We start from the raw sequence: 19,312 nt of genomic DNA on the forward strand, positions 1-19,312 counted from the left end.
AATAAAGCATGAACCTGATTCTGCAACACTCCAATCCTTTCTTGGGGCAGGAAGGCTCGTATTTGGACGGTGTCTAGCTCTGCGCCTATAAATGTGACACACTGTGAGGGCAGCAAGGCAGATTTTTCCCAGTTCAAGATAATTCCTAATTGTTGACAGAGGGTAATGGTAGCATCCCTGGCCCGGATTAGTAGATGCCTGGTGGGGGCGGTGAGGAGCCAGTCGTCCAGGTATGGAAACACTTGGAATCCTTGACGTCTCAAGTGAGCTGTCACCACTGCCAAGCACTTGGTGAACACCCTGGGGGCTGTGGTGAGACCAAAGGGCAGGGCACAAAACTGAAAATGACTGGCTCCCAGCCGGAAGCGTAAGTGACTCCTGGATGCGCTGTCCATTTTGATATGGTAGTATGCATCCTTGAGGTCAATGGAGCACATCCACACTTCTTTTCTCAGCAGCGGGAAAATGGACTGAAGGGTGGCCATTCGGAACTTGGACTTCAGAACGTAGTGGTTTAATCGGCTGAGATCTAGAATGGGTCTCAGGTCCCCTGTTCTTTTCGGCACCAAAAAGAGTCTTGAGTAAGTCCCTAATCCGATTTGGTCTGAGGGGCCAGCTTGGATGACTCCTTTCTTTAGCAACTTTGAGACTTCTAGTGCTGCGTGATCCCTCTGACTAGGTGGAACGTCCAGGATTCTCCTGACTGGAGGGGGTTCTGACACAAAGGGAATGGTATAACCTCCGGAAACTATTCGTAACACCCATTGATCCTGGGTGATGCTTTCCCGGGCTTCTGGGTACAACTAAATGCGGCCCCTGACTGGCTCCAGAATAGCACAGTCAGGCAACACATCAGGAACGATGGTAAGAGGAACCGCGAAAGGAATCAAGGTCTTCCAAGTTGCGGGGGCCTCCTCTGCCTCTAGGGCGGCGTCTTCCAGAATAACCTCCCCCCTCCTCTGCCTCTGGAGGGGGACTCACCTTGTGCGGCAGGGAAAGACTTCTGTGATTTCTTGAACCACATCTTCCCTCCTCTCTGAGCCTTGGGGTAAGGCTTAGAGGGAAGGGAAAAATTGACCCCTACGGCAGACAGGGTCTTTCCCTCTTGCTCGCATCTGGTGAGGGTGTCTTTCACTTTGGTCCCAAAGAGTGAGGACCCATCGAAGGGGGAGTCAGTGAAGGAAGACTTGAAAGCCTCCGCGAAGTGACACAGGCGCATTCAAGCTTGCCTCCTGAGGGCTACTCCCGAACTAGCTGCCCTACTCGCCCCTTCGGCTGCATACGAAATGAGCCTCATGGACGAGTTGACAACTGAATTGAGGGTAGACACCTGGGCGTTAACCGTGTGCGCTAACGCCTCAGGTACGTTACCCGCTAGAGTATCTCCTAACTCCTTGAGGAGATCTCTCTGGAGCCGAGTAAAATGACAAGGATAGTTCAGCGACTGCAGGGTGAAGGTCGCTGATGAGAGGGTACACTTCCCGTACCGGTCCATGCTCCTGGACTCCTTGTTAGAAGGATGGACGGAGGAAGAAGACTCGGCTACTTCCTGCTGTGTGGCTGCCGCCACCACCATCTACAGAAACTCTTTCCGGGGGGGGGGGGGGGGCAGAAAGAAATTTATTGGGCCTTCTGGGCACAGGTTCCACCGAATCAGGATTCTCCCACACCCTTCGACAAATTAAATCCAGGAGTTCGAAGGGTGGAGACACCCAGGAGGTGGAGGGTTGAGCCCCAAAGGCTTGAGGAATACCGACTCCTCCTCAGAGGGGGTTTTGGACAGCCAGTCACCTCTCTTGTCTCAATATCTCCAAGATGTCAGAGAAAGAGATGTCAGAGAATGACTTGTTGGACCCCTCTGACTCCTCGAGGTCAGTATCAGAAGTGAGAGACTCGTCCTGGGAGTCTATGTGCTTCCTCTTGCACAACTTCTTTCTGGGGGGCTCCTCAGGCACGGACTCTGAGGGACCCTCAGAAAGTTGGGGACTGCTTATAGGGGTATCCCCAGACCTTTGGGCTCCACCATCTACTGATGGGGGGCATCAGAAGCTCTAGCCGGGGTGGAAGGGGACGGAATGACTGATCCGGGTGATGTAAAGATTTGGCCAGTATGCTCCTCATGGCCTCGAAGGCAGGTCCCCCCGAATCCGAGGACCGACCGGTCTCAGAGGCCATGATCGGGGTTCCCCGAGCCGAAGCACTGTGGGGGAGGCTTGGAACAGACAGATGTCCCAAAGTATCCCCCTCGGGCCCAACAGAGGAAACCCGAGTACAGAAACCTGTGGACGGAGCCGACATGGTTGGAGCCGACGCCGGCACCGATAAACCCTTGAGGGGGATCGGAGCCGGCACAAGAACCTCACTCGGAGCGGTGCACTCCGGCTCTGAAGACAAGGGAGTGCTCGGAGGGGGAACCATCGACACACGCATCGGAACGGGCTCCGGAACCGACTGGGTCGGAGCCGAAAATAATTTAGCCAACACTGGCGACTGCAGGAGCCTCTGAACCACCCCATCGACATCCAAATCGGAAAGCCTGGAGGATTTGGAGGACAGAGAGGGGGATTGGGATCTCCTATCAGGAGAACCATGTCTAACACTGGGAGATGGGTTCCGAATGGGTTCCAATAAAATTGGAGCCGAGGTCGATTCCAGCACAACAGATAACTCCTGCGGCCCAGAGGACAGAGGAGCCGAGGAGGTAGAGTCCAGTTTAGAAGTTTTCTCCGGTGGCTCCGAGGAGACAGACAGAGCCGGAGAACTTTTCTTCGCCTTCGAAGCCTTAGACTTGGACTGGGTACTAGAAGTCGTGTCCAAAGACTCCTGAAACGAAAGTTTTAGGAGTCCCTTCAATTTAAGTTTATTTTTTCTTTCCTGTAGCACCCCCGGACTGAAGGCGTGGTAGAAGCTACAGGATTCTTGTAAATGAATTGCTCCTAGGCAATACAAACATACAGAATGTCCGTCTGTAATGGACATCTTGTAGTTACATTTGGAACATTTCTTAAAACCTGAAGGTTTATGTTCCTTTTGATCCTTAGACATCTTAACTAAACTACTCAACACCAAGACCAAGGAGATGATTTAGCCGAAAACAGTAAAGGCCGGAAAACAGCAAGGCGGGAAACTATCACTACACACAAAAACCCTCAAAGAACCTCCAAGTTAAACAGTTCTTTGAAAAACTACAACACACAACTCAACCCGGAAAAACTACTCACTAAAACCAGGAAAGTTTAAGGTAAAACACTACACAAAAAGGAGGACTAGGTAATCTAATTTAAATGGCCTAGCCCACCGGAACAGTTAGGGTTACCACTCACACACAGACAACACCAACAAAATTTAAATAGTAAACCAGAAGAAATAGCTATGAAAATAGCTTTTGTTAGACTAGCAACAATTTTCTGAAGAGAAAATAGAAATTTAGAGGTACTTAGCCACAGCCAAGCGAGACCACGTCCTAGCTACACGAGCGGCAAACAAGATCTGGAGCTATGGAGCAGTGCAACATCGGATACCTGTTTAGCCCAGCCAATAAGATACTTCATGCTAGAAAATAAAAGTTGGCCGAGTCCGAGACTATATTCGGCTCCGAACCGGCGAGTAAGAACGTAGGCGAGATTGGACTACATAACATGTTGGGTTCGTCCTCAGAGAGACCCTGTCTGGATAAAAGATGATAAATGGTTCCACAGCCATGAGTGCCTGAAGCTCTGAAACTTGTCTTGCAGAAAGTATTGCTAGGAGCAGAGCTGTTTTCCAGGATAAAAACTTTATATCAGCAGTAGCAGCTGGCTCAAAAGGAGGCAGGGTGAGTTTTTCCAAGGCATTGGTGACCTCCTTGGAGGCATTAAATTTTTGGCTCCTCTGAGGTACTGTTTTAGTAAGGGATGAGAAAAGAGTGGTGGCTCTGTATTGTAATGAGCCAAAATGGCAGAGGCATGAAGTTTAATAGATGAAAAAGATAGACCTTTGTCCAGCATCTCAGTTAAGTATTGCAAAATCTGAGGAATATTTGGCACAGCTGTATCAGTTCCTTGTGCCTGGTTCCAAGCACAGAATCTCTTCCATTTTCCAGCATAAGAATTTTTAGTACTAGGCCTTCTGGCCTCCAAAATGACATCCATCACAGCTTTACTGAGAAGTGTGTTTTGTATGACTACATTATTCGCCATGCTGCCAGGTTTAAATCGCTGAGTTGGCTGTGCAGGATCTGATTGTTTTGCTGGGGCAGTAGATGAGGTATCTGAGGTAAGGTCCAGGCTGGGCATTGAGACAAGCTCCTTAGTACTGGATACCAGTACTGGCAGGGCCAGTCTGGGGCAATCAGTATCATCCTTGGCTTCTCCTGTCTGACCTTTAGGAGTACCTTGGGGAGGAGAGGCAGAGGGAGAAATGCATACACAGATAGGTTTTTCCAGCTGAAAGATAGGGCCGTCCACTTTCCATGCTTGTCTGTGATAAATCCTTGTGGAGAATCTTTTTAGTTGGTAGTTGGGAGGGGAGGCAAATAGATCTATGTCCGGGCATCCCCGTTTCCTTGTTATCATGCTGAAGACTTGTGGATCCAGGTGCCACTCGTGGGGATCCAAGAGGTTTCTGCTTAGTTCGTCTGCCAGAGTATTTTTCCCTCCTGGCAGGAATTGTGTCTGCAGATGTACTTGGTAAGTCAATGCTGTGTCCCACAAAGTCATGGCTAGTCTGCAAAGGGGGTAAGAATTTGTGCACCCCCTGCTTGTTTATGTACCACATGACCGTGGTGTTGTCTGTCTTTATCAGTAGTTGTCCTGGATGAAGTAGGTCTTTGAAGGCTGTCAGGACATTTTGAACTGCTAGCATATCTTTTTGATTGATATGTAGATGCATTTGGTTTGGGGTCCATGTGCCCTGAATGCATCTTCCTACCATGTGGGCCACCCAGGTATAATCTGATGCATCCGTTGTTAGTGTTTGCCTGGCTGGGGGTAATGTGAATGGTTGTCCCTTGTTTTGGTGACAAGCCTTTGCCCACCATCAAAACTCCTGTTGCAGGCAGGGAATAAGAGTAATCATAGTTTCTAGGCTGTGGCAATGTTGAGTCCAAACACTTTTTAGGTACCATTGAAGTTTCCTCATATACAATCTTGCAGATGGAATTAGTAGGATGCAGGATGCCATGAAGCCCAAAGCCTGCAGAATTTTTCTTGCAGATAACTGGGCCTTTGTTGCCAACATTTTGAAATAGGTATTCAGTTGCCTTTTTTTGTCTGGCGTGAGATAAGCCATCTGGGCAGTTGTATTTAAGCTTGCACCCAGGAATATTATCTCTTGAGAGGGTACTAGTTTTGATTTATTTTCGTTGACTGTGTACCCTAGGCATGTTAGAAGTCTTTTCACAAATGCCAGATGCTGTAGAAGAATGTCCTTGCTCTCTGCTTGAATAAGACAGTCGTCCAAGTAAGGATATATTTGTATTCCTCTGTCTGCAGAATGCAATTACTGGTGCCAGGCATTTTGTAAAGACCCTGGGCACAGTAGATAAGCCAAAGGGCAGTGCAGAGAATTGGTAATGCATTGAGCCAGCCTTGAATCTGAGGTATCTTCTGCATATTTGTCTGATTGGGACATGCAGGTATGCCTCTTTTAGGTCTAAAGTCACCAGCCAAGCATTCTTGCCCAGCATGGGCAGAAGCTACTGCAAAGTCAACATCTTGAATTTTGGTATATCCAGGAATGTGTTCAAAATAGATAGGTCCAGTATTGGCCTCCAGGCTTTGTCCTTTTCTGGGTACCAAGAACAGTCTTCAGTAAAAACCTTGTCCCTGTTCTTGCTCTGGTACTAGTTGAATGGCACCCATGTCCATGAGGGATGAGACTCGTTTTTGTCCCTCTGCCCATTGATTTTTTGGCATATCTGGCCAGCCGTTTGCCTTTGGCAGGGTATGGAAATGGAACTTGTAGCCTTGTGACACGATATTTAAGACCCACTTGTCCTGGGTTATAATGTGCCAATTTTGAGAAAAAAGTGCTAATTTTCCCCCTAAGGGTGCTGCCAGGAGATAAGTGCTTGGTGCAGGCAGGGGGAAGTCATTACAACGGTTTCCTGAATGGTTGTGATTTGTCTTCTCCAACTTTGGAGGTAGAAGCTCCCCACTGTTTTGAGCGGAAGGACCCTTGCGCCTGGGATCTGCCTCTAGGGCGTCTGGTTCTGCCCCTTTGAGGTCTGTCTGACACAGGAAAGGACCAATTCTTTGTTGGCCAGTGTCTACTGTACTTGTAAAAAATCTTTGACCGTTTGCATAGATTTAACTTTGTCTTCCATTTTCTTTAACACCTCTTCTGCCTTAACACCAAACAAAGCATCATGCTGTAAAGGTGCATCTAATAATTTAACTTTAACATGATCAGGCAGATTTTGTTCCTTTAACCAAGCATGCCTCCTAATAACAGAACCTGTAACTGTGGCCCTGCAGGAGGCCTCTAAAGAATCAAAACCACATTGCAAAGTATGCTTTCCAACTTGTTCAGCTGCATGCAATAAATCCCGCATTTCCTTGTTTTCTGCACATTCAGAGTTTAACAACATTTTCTGTTTAACCAATGCCATGACATGTTGCTGATATTTGAGCATATGAAACTGGCGGCTTAAGGCCCTTATAACCAAGGTAGCAGATGTGTAAACCTTTTTTCCCCATCTATCCAGTGCCCTAGAATCTCTGTCAGAGGGGGTAGGGTTTTTTGCAGTGGAAGCCTTAACTCCTTTTGGACCCTGAGAAATAGTTTCTGGGTCTGCAGCAGGGTTTTTAAAAAGGAATTTGAGAGTCAAGAAAGTACAGTTTTGTACCTACCATAAATGTAGATGTTCGAGTGTACACCCTGCTGCAGTCATCACACTTGGGTTATCCTGTCGTCAGGCGGTCCCGCAGTCGGCCGGAATATTCCAAAGTCTTGGTCCGGCGTCGGTTGCGAACACAAAATCCCTCCAGCTATAAGCAAATACATCAGGAAGGTATTGTAGAGATTTAGCCAGTTAGATCAGAGGGGATGGAGGGAGGATAACCTGGACTGCAGCAGGGTGTACACTCGAACATCTACATTTATGGTAGATACAAAACTGTACTATGTTCATCGTGTTACCCTGCTGCAGTCAGCACACTTGGGTAGAATCCCAAAGCTAAGGATGGGTGGAGGAGTTATAGAGGGTTAGAGGAGGCTAGAAGGTCCTGCAGAACTGCAGTGACGAAGCCAGCCCTAGTCTTAGAGTAGAGTGGTAAGTGATAGTGTTTGGTAAAGGTGTGTACTGAACTCCAAGTTGCAGCTTCCAAAATCTCCTTTGTTGGAACCCCCCTGAGAAAGGCTGTAGATGTAGCTGTTGCCCTGGTAGAGTGGGGCCTAATGGTAGCAGGAACTGGTTTTCCATGATGGGTATAGCAAAAACAAATGCAATGTCCTTTCCATTTGGAAATGGTTTGTTTTGATACAGCCTTCCCTTGTGAAGCTGTAACATAGGATACAAAGAGCTGGTCAGATTTTCTGAAAGCCTTAGTTTTATCCAAGTAGTAACGAAGTTGCCTGTGAATGTCCAAGGAATGCAGGAGTCTTTCTCCTTTGTTCTGTGGATTTGGGAAGAAGGTGGGTAAGTGGATGGTTTGATTTAAAGCCACACTGGAAACCACCTTAGGCATGAAGGAAGGATTAGTTCGTAGAGAAACTCTGTATTGATGGAAAATGAGGAAAGGTTCCACTGCCATTAGTGCCTGCAGCTCTGAGACTCTTCTAGCTGAAGTTATTGCTAGCAGCAGGGCAGTCTTCCATGATAGGAACTGTAGATCTGCAGAGAAAGCTGGTTCAAAGGGAGGTAACGTAAGTTTTTCCAGAACAAAATTGAGGTCCCATGTTGGTGTAGGTGCTCTCCTGGGGGGCCTAATGTTTTTTGCCCCTCTGAGGAACTGCCTTAGAAGTGGATGCGAAAATAAGGGTGGATCCATGTTGTAGTGGGCTGAAATAGCTGATGCATGGATTTTAATGGAAGAAAAAGAAAGTCCTTTGTGTAACATCTCAGTTAAATACTGTAGAATCTGAGGCATGTGAGGCTGAAGTGTGTTTTGGCCTTTAGCTTGGTTCCAGGCACAAAACCTTTTCCATTTGTCCGAATAGGCCTTCCTGGTGCTGGGCCTCCTAGCTTCCAGAATAACATCCATAACTGCTTGGGAAAGAGGAGCTGGCTGGATGCCTAGGTGATTTGCCATGCAGCCAGATTTAAGGTTTTGAGCTGGCTGTGAAGAATCTGATTGTTTTGCTGTGTCAGCAAATGGGCAATTTGTGGTAAAATCCAAGGTGGGCCCTGGGCCATATTCCTCAATAGTGGGTACCAATGCTGGCGTGGCCAGTCTGGGGCTATGAATATCAGTCGTGGTCTCTCCTTTCTGACTTTCAGAAGCACCTTTGTGAGGAGAGGCAATGGAGGGAAGGCATATACTGTCAGGTTTTTCCAACTGAATGAGAGTGCGTCCACTTTCCAAGCTTGATGGTGAAGTGTCCTTGTACAAAATTTTGTTAGTTGATAGTTTTGAGGACTGGCAAACAGGTCTATGTCTGGAAGGCCCCATTTTTGAGTTATCATTGCAAATACTTGTGGATCCAGTTTCCACTCGTGGGGATCCATGATGTTTCTGCTGAGGTCATCTGCCAATGTGTTCTTTTTTCCTGGCAGGAATTGAGCTTGTAACTGAACTTGGTAAGTCAAAGCTGTGTTCCACAAGGTCATTGCTTGCCTGCATAGAGGGTGCATAGAGGGTAGGAGTGTGTACCCCCCTGTTTGTTTATGTACCACATTACTGTGGTGTTGTCCGTCCTTATTGTAAGTTGTCCTGGATGTAATAGATTCTTGAAGGCTGTCAGAGCATTCTGTACGGCTAGCATCTCTTTTTGATTGATGTGCAGATTCCTTTGATCTGCAGTCCATACGCCTTGAACGCACTGTCCTGCCATGTGTGCCCCCCAGGTGTAGTCCGATGCATCTGTTGTCATAGTTTGCCTGGCTGAGGGCAAGGTGAAAGGCTGACCCTTGTTGAGGTGACATGCCTGTGACCACCATAGAAACTCCTGTTGTAGGCAGGGAATGACAGATATTGTATCCAAGCTGTGGCTGTGTTGAGACCATACGCTTTTTAGGTACCACTGTAATTTCCTCATATGCAGCTTTGCAAATGGTATTAGTAGTATGCAAGATGCCATGAAGCCCAAGGCCTGCAGAATTTTTCTTGCAGGTAGTTGGGTCTTTGTTGCCATTGTTTTGAAATACTGAGTCAGTTGTAGTTGTTTGTTTGGCGTCAGATAAGCCTTCTGGGCCGTTGTATTCAAGCTGGCACCCAGGAATGTCATATTTTATGAGGGTACTAGTTTTGATTTCCTTTCGTTTACTGTGTAACCCAGGCAACTTAGAAGATGTTTCACAAAAGCCAGATGTTGTAAGAGGATGTCCTTGCTTTCTACTTGGATGAGGCAGTTGTCCAGGTATGGGTATATTTGAATTCCTCTTTGTCTGCAGTATGCAATTACTGGTGCCAGGCATTTTGTGAAGACCCTGGGCGCAGTAGATAAGCCAAAGGGCAGTGCAGAGAATTGGTAATGGGTTGAACCTGCAATGAAACGGAGGTATCTTCTGCAACTTTGTCTGATAGGGACATGCAGGTATGCCTCCTTGAGGTCCAATGTTACTAGCCATGCTTTCTTGCCCAACATGGCAAGAAGCTGCTGTAGTGTTAGCATCTTGAATTTGGGTACTTGTAAGAAGGTGTTTAGAATTGAAAGGTCCAGAATTGGTCTCCAGGCATTGTCCTTTCTGGGAACGAGAAAGAGTCTCGAGTAAAATCCTTGGCCTTGCTCTCGAGTAGGTACCAGTTGAATGGCTCATGTCCATGAGAGCTGTAATTTGTCTTTGTGCCTCTGCCCATTGATTTTGTGGCAGGTTTGGCATTCCTCTTTTCATTGGCAAGGTGTAAAAATGGAATCTGTATCCTCGTGAAATTATGTCTAGGACCCATTTGTCCTTTGTGACAATGTGCCAGTTGTCGGAAAAAAGTGCGAGTTTTCCTCCCTAGGTGGCTGCCAAGAGAGTGTTGCTTGGCCAGATGAGGTGCAAGTCATTGAGTTTGCCTCCTGGTGGTTTGGGACCTGTCTTCTCCTCCCTTCTGTGTTGCAGTGCCCCATTGGTGAGGTTTGTACTGGGCTTGTGGTTGTCCTCTGCCTCTTGGACGTCTGTATTTACCCCTCTGTGGTCTGTCAGTAGCTGGAAAGGACCTTTGGCCAATTTCTGCTGAATCGAGGGGGCTGTACCTGTAGGAAATCTTTGACTGTCTGCATAGATTTTGCCTTATCCTCCATTTTCTTTAAGACTTCTTCTGCTTTAACTCCAAAAAGAACATCCTGCTATAAGGGAGCATCTAGAAGCTTTGCTTTAACATGATCAGACAGAGTTTGTTCCTTTAACCAAGCATGCCTACGTATAATAGACCCAGTGACAGCTGCTCTGCAGGAAGCCTCCAAAGAATCAAACCCACATTGTAAAGTATGTTTGCCCACCTGTTCAGTTGCATGCAATAGATCCTGCATTTCTTTCAATTCAGACTGTTGAGGGAGTGTGCTCATTTTTTGTTTTAACTGAGACATTAGAAATTGCTGATATTTTAGCACGTGGAACTGGCAATTTAGTGCCCTCATAGCTAGAGTGGCCGAGGTGTAAACCTTTTTCCCCCACCTGTCTAGTGCTCTGGAGTCCCTTTCAGAGGGTACAGGATTTTTTGCCATAGAAGCCTTAGCCCCTTTGGGACCCTGGGAGATAGTCTCTGGATCAGCAACAGGGCTTTTATAAAGAAATTTGTGGGAATCAGGCACTCTATAGTATCTGTCAGGTATGGCCGGAGCAGGAGGCAGAGAATCTGGGTTATAAGTAAACATCATCCACAATGTCTAAAACTGGGGGGATGGCAAGTGGTCTGTGCTGGGGGAGTAAAAGAAACTCTCTGAGCCTTTTCTTTGAGTCAGAGTAGTCCTGACCTTCCCAGTGAAAATGTTCCCTCATAGTGTGTAAAGTTTCCCCAAAGGAGTAGTCTTCAGGAGGAGAAGCTGAGGGTATAGAATCCTCAGCATCAGAATCTTCATAAGGGGAGAAGGAGTAATCTTGGTCCTCAGAAGAGCCTGAGGAAATAGACACTTGTTCAGAGGAGGCATATTCTACCTCTTGTCTAGGCCTTTTGTCGGGTGGGGGTTGGGAACCCCTGATTTAAGAGATCAAATCTTCAGCCATTTTGAGCATCTGTTTGTTGGGCATGGGGTCTTGAACTGGAGACTGAAGTGCAGTCTTTTTAGGTTTAATAGGAGTCTTAGTCTTAGGGTACGTTTTTATGGTGAGCATCGTCGGTCTGAAGACGCCTTCAGAAACCGAAGGAGTTTCTGCAGCACCGACATCTTTTTCAGCAGTGTCGTCGGAAGGGGCTGAACAAAATGGCTGCGTCGGCCTAGTACTTTCCGCCAAAAGTTCCGAAGCGGTCTCGGGTTCCAGATCTGTGGTAGTCAGGAGCTGCATCGGAGCCTCACTGAAGACCGGTGAACCGGAGACTGGATCAGCCGAGGCCTCTGAGTCTGGCTTAGGTCTAGGCTGCCTGTCCTTATCCTTGCGGTTTTTGTGCACGCCGGTAGTCGGTTGCTCCGACGGCATAGTGTAGTTAAATTTTCTACCGAAGTAGTGTCGTGCGAAATCAAAGAGTCTTTTTATAGTACGCTTATTAAACCTAGCACAAAAACTACAACCAGTGACGTCGTGGTCTGGGCCTAGGCAAGGTATGCAGTAAGAATGAAAATCCTTATGAGGTATTTGCTTCCCACAAGAAATACAATTGTTAACTTTTTCTGACATCGGTCTGAGGCAAGAAAAGTTTCCCCAACGGGGTACTTAGCTTTATTGAAGACTTCAGATCTGAAATTCGACTTCGAAAATCTCAGGAGTCGGCCGACTGGCACTTGCCAACTGCTTCGGCTTCGGGCACCGCGCGGCAAGAAAGACTGAAGGAAATGGCATCGGATGCATTATATATATACCCCTGGTGCACTGACGTCAGGGAAGAAGCGACAGCAACTGACGCCGGACCAAGACTTTGGAATTCCGTCCGACTGCGGGACCGCCTGACGACAGGATAACCCAAGATTGACGACTGCAGCAGGTTAACACGATGAACATCCCTGTAATGTCTGTCTGGCTTAACAGGAGCTGGAGGTAAGGAGTCAGGTGTAAGACTAGACTCCGAAAACACATCATTTACAATGTCTAACACAGGTGGGATGGCTAGTGGCTTGTGTTGAGGTAGTAAAAGGAAATCCCTGAGCCTCTTTTTAGATTCTGAAAAATCTTGGCTCTCTCAGTGGAAATGCTCCCTCATAGTATGTAAAGGTTTCCCCAAAAGAATAGTCCTCAGGAGGAGAAGCTGAAGGTATAGATTCTTCAGCATCAGAATCCTCATAGGGAAGAAGAGAATATTCCTGATCATTAGAGGAATTAGAAGAAATGGAAACCTGATCTGAAGATTCAGTCAGTCTCTTGCCTAGGCCTCTTATAAGGAGGGGGATGGGAACCCCTGATCAAGGTAATCAAGTCTTTTGCAATTTTGAGCATCTGCTTTTTGGACATAGAGGCCTGACCACGTGGCTCTTGAGTTTGTTTCTTTGCTTTGTAAGGTGCTTTACTCTTTGCCTTTGAAGCTGAAGTCGGTTTGATGTAAAGATGCTTAGGTCTGAATACATCCTCAGAAGCCCGTGCCTGCTCAGCGGCTCCGGACTCATCTGAAGGGACAATACCTGAGGCTCTAATACCTTGAGTTTCCAGTGGTATGGCCGACTCCACGTGGGAGTCGGTTGCGGCCTGCGACTCTAAAGTAGCAGGCATCAGGGGCTGTGAAAGCACCTCACTGAGGACCGGCAACTGGCTTAGGGGAAGCTTTGTCGTCAGTTTTGGGCCTCAGTTGTCTCTCTCTTTCCTTTTCTTTGCGTTTTTTCTGAACTCCGGTAGTCGGATGGCTATCAGACAACATTTCTGGATAATTAAACCGGGGTCCAAAATAGTTTAAAGCAAAATCATACCAACGCTTGGTTTAATCTAGCACAAAACCGACAACCAGAAACGTTGTGATCAGGGCCTAGGTAAGGAATACAGTAAGAATGAAAATCCTTGAGGTATTTGCTTCCCACAAGAAATACAATTAACTTTTTCTAACATCTGTCTGGAGCAAGAAAAAAGTAGCTTTATAGAAGACTTCAGATCTGAAACTCTAACACTAAAATCTCAGGAGTCGGCCGACTGGCACTTGCGAACTGCTTCTGCTTCGGGCACTGCGTGGCAAGAAAGACTAAAGAAAATGGTGTCGGCCGCATCTTTTATACCCCTGACGACCTGACGTCAGGGACACAGCAGCCGACGCAGGAACCAGGACTTTGGAAATCAGGCCGACTGAGGGCAACTTGCCAGCAGGATTACCCAAATGTAATGACTGCAACAGTGAAACACAGAGAACATCAATACTTTCAGCTGAACCTTGCATACATGTTAATACTGCTACACCAGAAGTACAAGGTGTCTTGAGTGGCATGTGACAGCCTTCTTTGCAATTCTCTATGGCAACACCAAAAGTTTAGTTAATTTTAGCAATGGAAAGCACTATGCTAAACTATACAATATTTTGTATGAATGAATGAATCCATATGGATCATTGTTCTATCACAGTTAAGAAAAGGAAATAACTAAATTAAATAAATATATGGACAGATGTACTGTCATAATACTAGTGTTTAAAAGATGAAGCTGCTAATGTCGTCATGATGGTTCTAATGCCCTTCAGGAAGCAGTCTACCACCCTTGGCATACTACACAACTGTGCACTGCACTGGGGAGGTGAGTTTTCATCATGTGCACCACAAACTGTTTGGCTCAGTGTGATAGCCTTGTTATGCAATTTGGCAGCTTGGTGATCCTGTTCTTTATGGAGCCCCTCTGCACTCTAATAGTACAGCCCGAGAAGATGCAGTAAACTCTGTTTCAGTGCTATAGGTTTTGTATTTGGGTGTTCTTTATGTAGTCTTCTCAAATTAGTCATTTCTGCAGGCCCAGGAAGACTGACAACGTTACCCAGGTAATCTTGTATTTGTAGTACTTAGCAATTATTACAACTCTGACCTAACGCAAAAAACACCTATCAAGCACTGCTATATTACTCTCAGAATTACTGCCTCCTGTTTTAACCAATGAGAACAACAAGATCCTGGCTGAAAGTGATCTAGATGTCATCTTTTAAAATTTGAAAAGAAAAAGCAAGAAGTGGAGAAACATGCACAGAAGGTACAGTAAAACTAGTGCAATACAGAAGCAGTAAACCACAAAGAAATAAAAACTACAACATTACCACATAAGAATCTCCCAGATCCAGGGCATCCCACATGAAACCCTGTGGCAAGCTGTATGGTTCCTGACGAATGTTGTCCTTATCAGGTTCAATCGAGCCATGTGTCAATACTACATCACCTATTGTGAAAAAGGAAACCAGATCAGAGCGTCACAGCCACTTAAGCTGCTATCATCTGGAATGCCAGTTAGTGTACATATTAAAAAGTACTATAACACGCTTGAATAAAATGAAATGTTACAACTTTTGCAAAACTCTGGAAATTTATCTAAAGTCAATATATCAGAAACAATGTGCAGTTCTCCTAAAAGTTAAAACTGCAATAACATTTGCTGCAAATATCCACCGTAGATTCACAGGAGTTTACTAGGCTAATGACCACAAGGGACTTTTTAAGCCTAACATCCCAAACCTCTGACAAGTTCTAGTACCATTGATAAGTGTAAGGAGGGGCTTGGAAAATGAAACATTTACAAGTAGGGGGCCTGAGAGATTTACAGGTTACTTGTGTCCATTAGAGACACAGGTGCCAAGCCAGGGATGAATTTCCTGTTCCCTATCCACTTGTCCAAGTTGCATTTGAATTGGCTTAGGGAGGAACTCAGCTTCACATGGATGGGGAGCCTGTTCCAGAGATGGGGTAGTCTCTGAAATACATACCTGTATCTCCAGCAGGTCCTATTTATATGACAGGCAAGGTTTAAATCTTTAGAATGGGTAATTCTGGTGCTGACTGTTTTGTTGACATGCAAGAGGACCATCAGAATGGGGTCTGACAATGCCCTGTATGCCAGGCATATATCTCTCCTAAAAAAGGTTGTAGAACACAGAATACAGGGATAGGGCCTTGAGGTGGTTTGCATGGGATATTTAACTTACACCCTTATTTTTTTTAGTGAGGAACCTTTGTGGATGTTCCACTTGTTGGATATGTCTGGTAAGGTACATACCAAAGGGGGCACTGTACTCAATGACAGGTCTGATGAATGCCAAATACAGTGGAACAATGATTTTCTTGGACTTAAGATGCCATACCTTTGTTTATACGTTGTGCAACATACAAGGATTTCCTCACTACTGTAGACACATGCTGTTCAAAGGCTAGGCTAGATTACTATGTGTCCCCAAGTCCCTGACTACTGGGTCAATTCTAATGGGTGTGTTGTTAATAGGATAGTTACCAGGGGTGGATGACGTCAGGAATTATGCATTTCTTGGCATTTAGTTTTAGTTCATGGCTCTGACACCAGTTGTTTGTCTGTGCCAGCCCTTCCTGGAGAACATTTGTGTTGGTGTGGGATTCAATGACAGCTCCCATTTTGCAATCATCAACTTTAGTCAGCCAGAGAACATTGACATTGGCCTTGACTTCAGAGAAGTAAATGCAGAAAAGGAGTGGTCCAAGGACTGACCCCTGAGGGACTCCACTTGTAACTGGCCTCAATGTAGAGGTGGACTCCCCAGTTTTAACTTCCTGGGTCCTCTCTGTGAGCCAGTTGGCTATCCACCAGGTGACATACGGGTTTGTACCCAAACTTTTGAGTTTGTCAACAATGCCCAAGTGGGGTATGGAGTCAAATGCCTTGGCCAGGTCAGGGTAGGCAGTGGGAACCATTTTGCCCTCATCCATTGCTTTGGTGACCTCCTCAAAGAAGTCCAGCAGGTTGAGTAAGCATGACCTGCCCTTGATGAAACCAAACTGGGTCCAATGTGTGGAGGTTTACAATATCTCTACTTTACATAGAAGACTAGTGAGACTTATGAGTCTGTAGTTTCCAGGGTGTGTAGATGGCCCACCTTTGCGCAGAGTGATAACCGGTGCTCGTCTCCATTCATTAGGCATGAAGCCTGTTTGAAGGCTACAGTTAAACAGCAATTCCAGAGGGCCGGACATGTCATGTTTCATGTAGAAGGTATCCTGAGATATTGTCTGGTCCCATTGATGCAGTGTTCTTGGCCTTAGAGAGAGCATTACAGGCATGTTCCCTAGTGATATAGCAGGGGAGTTATACTTGATGGTATATCTGTGGGAAGTTTGACGGGCAGAGAGAGGGGTAAAGTTGGAGTTGAATTTGTCGGCCAGTATCTTTGCTATATCTTCTGGCTCATTAAAGGTAGCTTCATTTACAACAAACTCTGTACACAATTGTGTACTGCCTTTGAGGTTACAGGGACATAGCTAAAGAATGCTTTGTGGTTATCCTTGGCCTGAGAGGCCCACATTTACCTCAAATTTGGCTTTGGTACACTATTTGACCTCTGAGTTGTTTGTTTAGTTTGATGACACTGCTTTTATCCTGCTGGGTGCTGCACCTCCTAATTTTTGCCATGATTTTCTTCCTTCTGTTATACAGCCCATTAATTTAGTGTTTACCCTAGGGTGGTTTGTTTTTGAGTTAGTTCTGTACTTTTTCCTGGTAGGTACAGCTGCCTCTATGCATTTATTGACATGCTTGGGTTTTTCTGAAATGTTCTGCATAAGCAGCAGTGTTTTCAGGGTTTATGGGGGCTTCAAATTTTGCCAGGTTATCACTTAACAGCAGGAAGTTAGCCTTAGAGTAGTTCCTGAATATTCCAGTGTTAGATGGGGGTACAGGTTTTATTTTTACTTCAAAGGAGACCATTTTGTGGTCTGACCTTACCACAGAAAACATTACAATGGGGGGGGGGGTGCAGTACTCTTCCATATTAGTGATGGCCAGATACACTATGGTTGCACCCCTGGTTGTTGAACTGACAATCTGGTCCAGGGAGTTTATGTTTACAAAATCCAGGAATCTCTATGCCTGCACGTTTGGTGTCATACAGAATTCCCAGTTAATAATGGGGTAATTAAAAACACCCGTGAATATGGTATTGAGTTGGATGGTGAGCGTTTCCAATAAGTTTAAATACATGGCATAGGTTTCCTAGAAAGTATTGGATTTTGCCTATGGAAATTTGAACATGGAGTAGCTCAAGTGCATTGTCCTGTTTGACCAGTCTTGAGGTCTATTTATTTTTGATGTAAATCGAGGCACCTCCACCTTTAGTCCCTGGTCTGTGTAGTAACTGGTCTAAATGTGTGGAAGGCATTATAAAAAACTTGCACTCTCGGTGTGCTCTCTGCGGCTTTAAACCATGTCTCGGTGACTGCACAGATATCAGCATTCTCTAGGGTGAGGAGAGCTTGTAGGGAGTGGAGGTTTTTGTTTAGACTACTAGCACTGAGCAAAATACCTTTAGATTTTCTTGGTTTTGATTTGCTGTGTCAGAAGTACTTTCAGTTTCATAGGTTCATAGGTTTATACTAGGCTATCTGCCCTAAGGCATTTATAAGCCTAGCCCAAATTTTTGTGGCTTTTTGTTTCAGTTTAGCATTGCTTAAAAAAGGCACTATGCGGGAAGACAATGTTTCAACTAATATTCCAAAGCCTAGAGGGGAGAGGTGCAGACCATTCCTGGCAAAGCAGCGCTGTCTATTGACCATATATGCTGACAAATACTGCACTCCCTTAGAATGACACTAGAAACTAAGGCAATTATTTAAGTCATTCATCTTTTGTTTGTACTGTGGTATCATCCTTGGAGAAGGTGAAACGCTGCTCAATACTAGGCTCATATCAGTCTGGGAGATGTATTTTGAGAGCACCATGATGCCTCTATTTGTATAGTCTAGGGAGGTACGTCTCCGGTTGTATACACCCACACAGACTATGAATCATACTGGTACTTGTGGTTCAATGACCTGAGTGCGTGCACAATGTGGCGGATCCTAGCGCCTGACAAGCGAAGTACAGTTGTGTACCTACCATAAATGTAGTTGTTAGAGTGTATTCACTGCTGCAGTCATTACACTTGGGTTATCCTGCTGGCAGGCGACCCGCAGTCAGCCAGAGTTCCAAAGTCTTGGTCCGGTATTGGTTGCTATCGCCTCTTCCCTGATGTCAGTGCGCCAGGGGTATAAAAGTTGCAACCGACGCCATTTTCTTCAGTTTTTCTTGCCCCAGATGTCAGGTGCCCCCAGATAGGAAGGCTGGAAAGATAAAATTATGCCCAAAAAGCATGCATATATTACTATAAACGTTTCCTTCATCTACAAGCAAATACACCACATAGGTAGTATAGAGATGAGAAGTACAGAAAAGTCCCAGCAATGAAAAAAGGGGGATGGTGGGTGGGTAACTGGACTGCAACAGTGAATACACTTGAACATCTACATTTATGGTAGGTACACAACTGTACTATGTTAATCGTGTTTCACTGTTGCAGTCATTACACTTGGGTAGAATCCCAAAGCTGAGGTTGGGTGGCTGGGTCTAAATTGGATTTGGAGAGGCTAACAAGCCCTGCAGAACTGCAGTTGCAAAGCCTGCTCTGGATTTAGAGCAGAGAGGTAAGTGCTAGTGCTTGGTGAAAGTGTGCACTGAGCTCCAGGTTGCAGCTTCTAAAACGTCTTTGGTTGGTACTCCTCTGAGGAAAGCTGCTGAAGTGGCTGCTGCTCTGGTAGAATGAGGCTTAATGCCCTTAGGCACTGATTTGCCATGTTGTGCATAACAGAAGCGGATGCAGTGTCCTATCCATTTCAAGATTGTCTGCTTTGTAATAGGCTTTCCTTGTGATCCTGCAGCATATGCTACAAACAGTTGCTCAGTTTTTCTGCAAGCTTTTGTTTTATCCAAATAGAAACGTAGCTGTCTGTGTATATCCAAAGCGTGCAGAAGTCTCTCCCCTTTATTCTGGGGATTTGGGTAAAAAGTAGGTAAATGAATGGTTCGGTTTAAGGCCACATTGGAAACCACCTTTGGCATGAATGTTGGGTTTGTCCTAAGAAACACCCTGTCCTGATGAAAAATGAGGAAAGGTTCCACAGCCATTAATGTCTGTAACTCGGAGACTCT

The 19,312-nt window shown here is 45.7% G+C and overlaps 1 protein-coding gene across 1 annotated transcript in view; it reads right to left on the reverse strand.

Annotated features, from left to right (window-relative positions):
- The window catches only part of NMT1 (N-myristoyltransferase 1), a 1,232,576-nt gene that overhangs the window by 751,339 nt on the left and 461,925 nt on the right, over window positions 1–19,312 (reverse strand). Inside the window, exon 4 of the mRNA XM_044055120.1 lies at window positions 14,433–14,551. Coding sequence (XP_043911055.1) covers window positions 14,433–14,551 — 119 coding nt within the window. The remainder of the gene's footprint in view (window positions 1–14,432; window positions 14,552–19,312) is intronic.

The sequence above is a fragment of the Protopterus annectens genome, chromosome 13.part0 (genome assembly GCF_019279795.1).
Source record: "Protopterus annectens isolate FY-2018-M chromosome 13.part0, PAN1.0, whole genome shotgun sequence".
Classification (NCBI taxonomy): Eukaryota; Metazoa; Chordata; order Ceratodontiformes; family Protopteridae; genus Protopterus; species Protopterus annectens.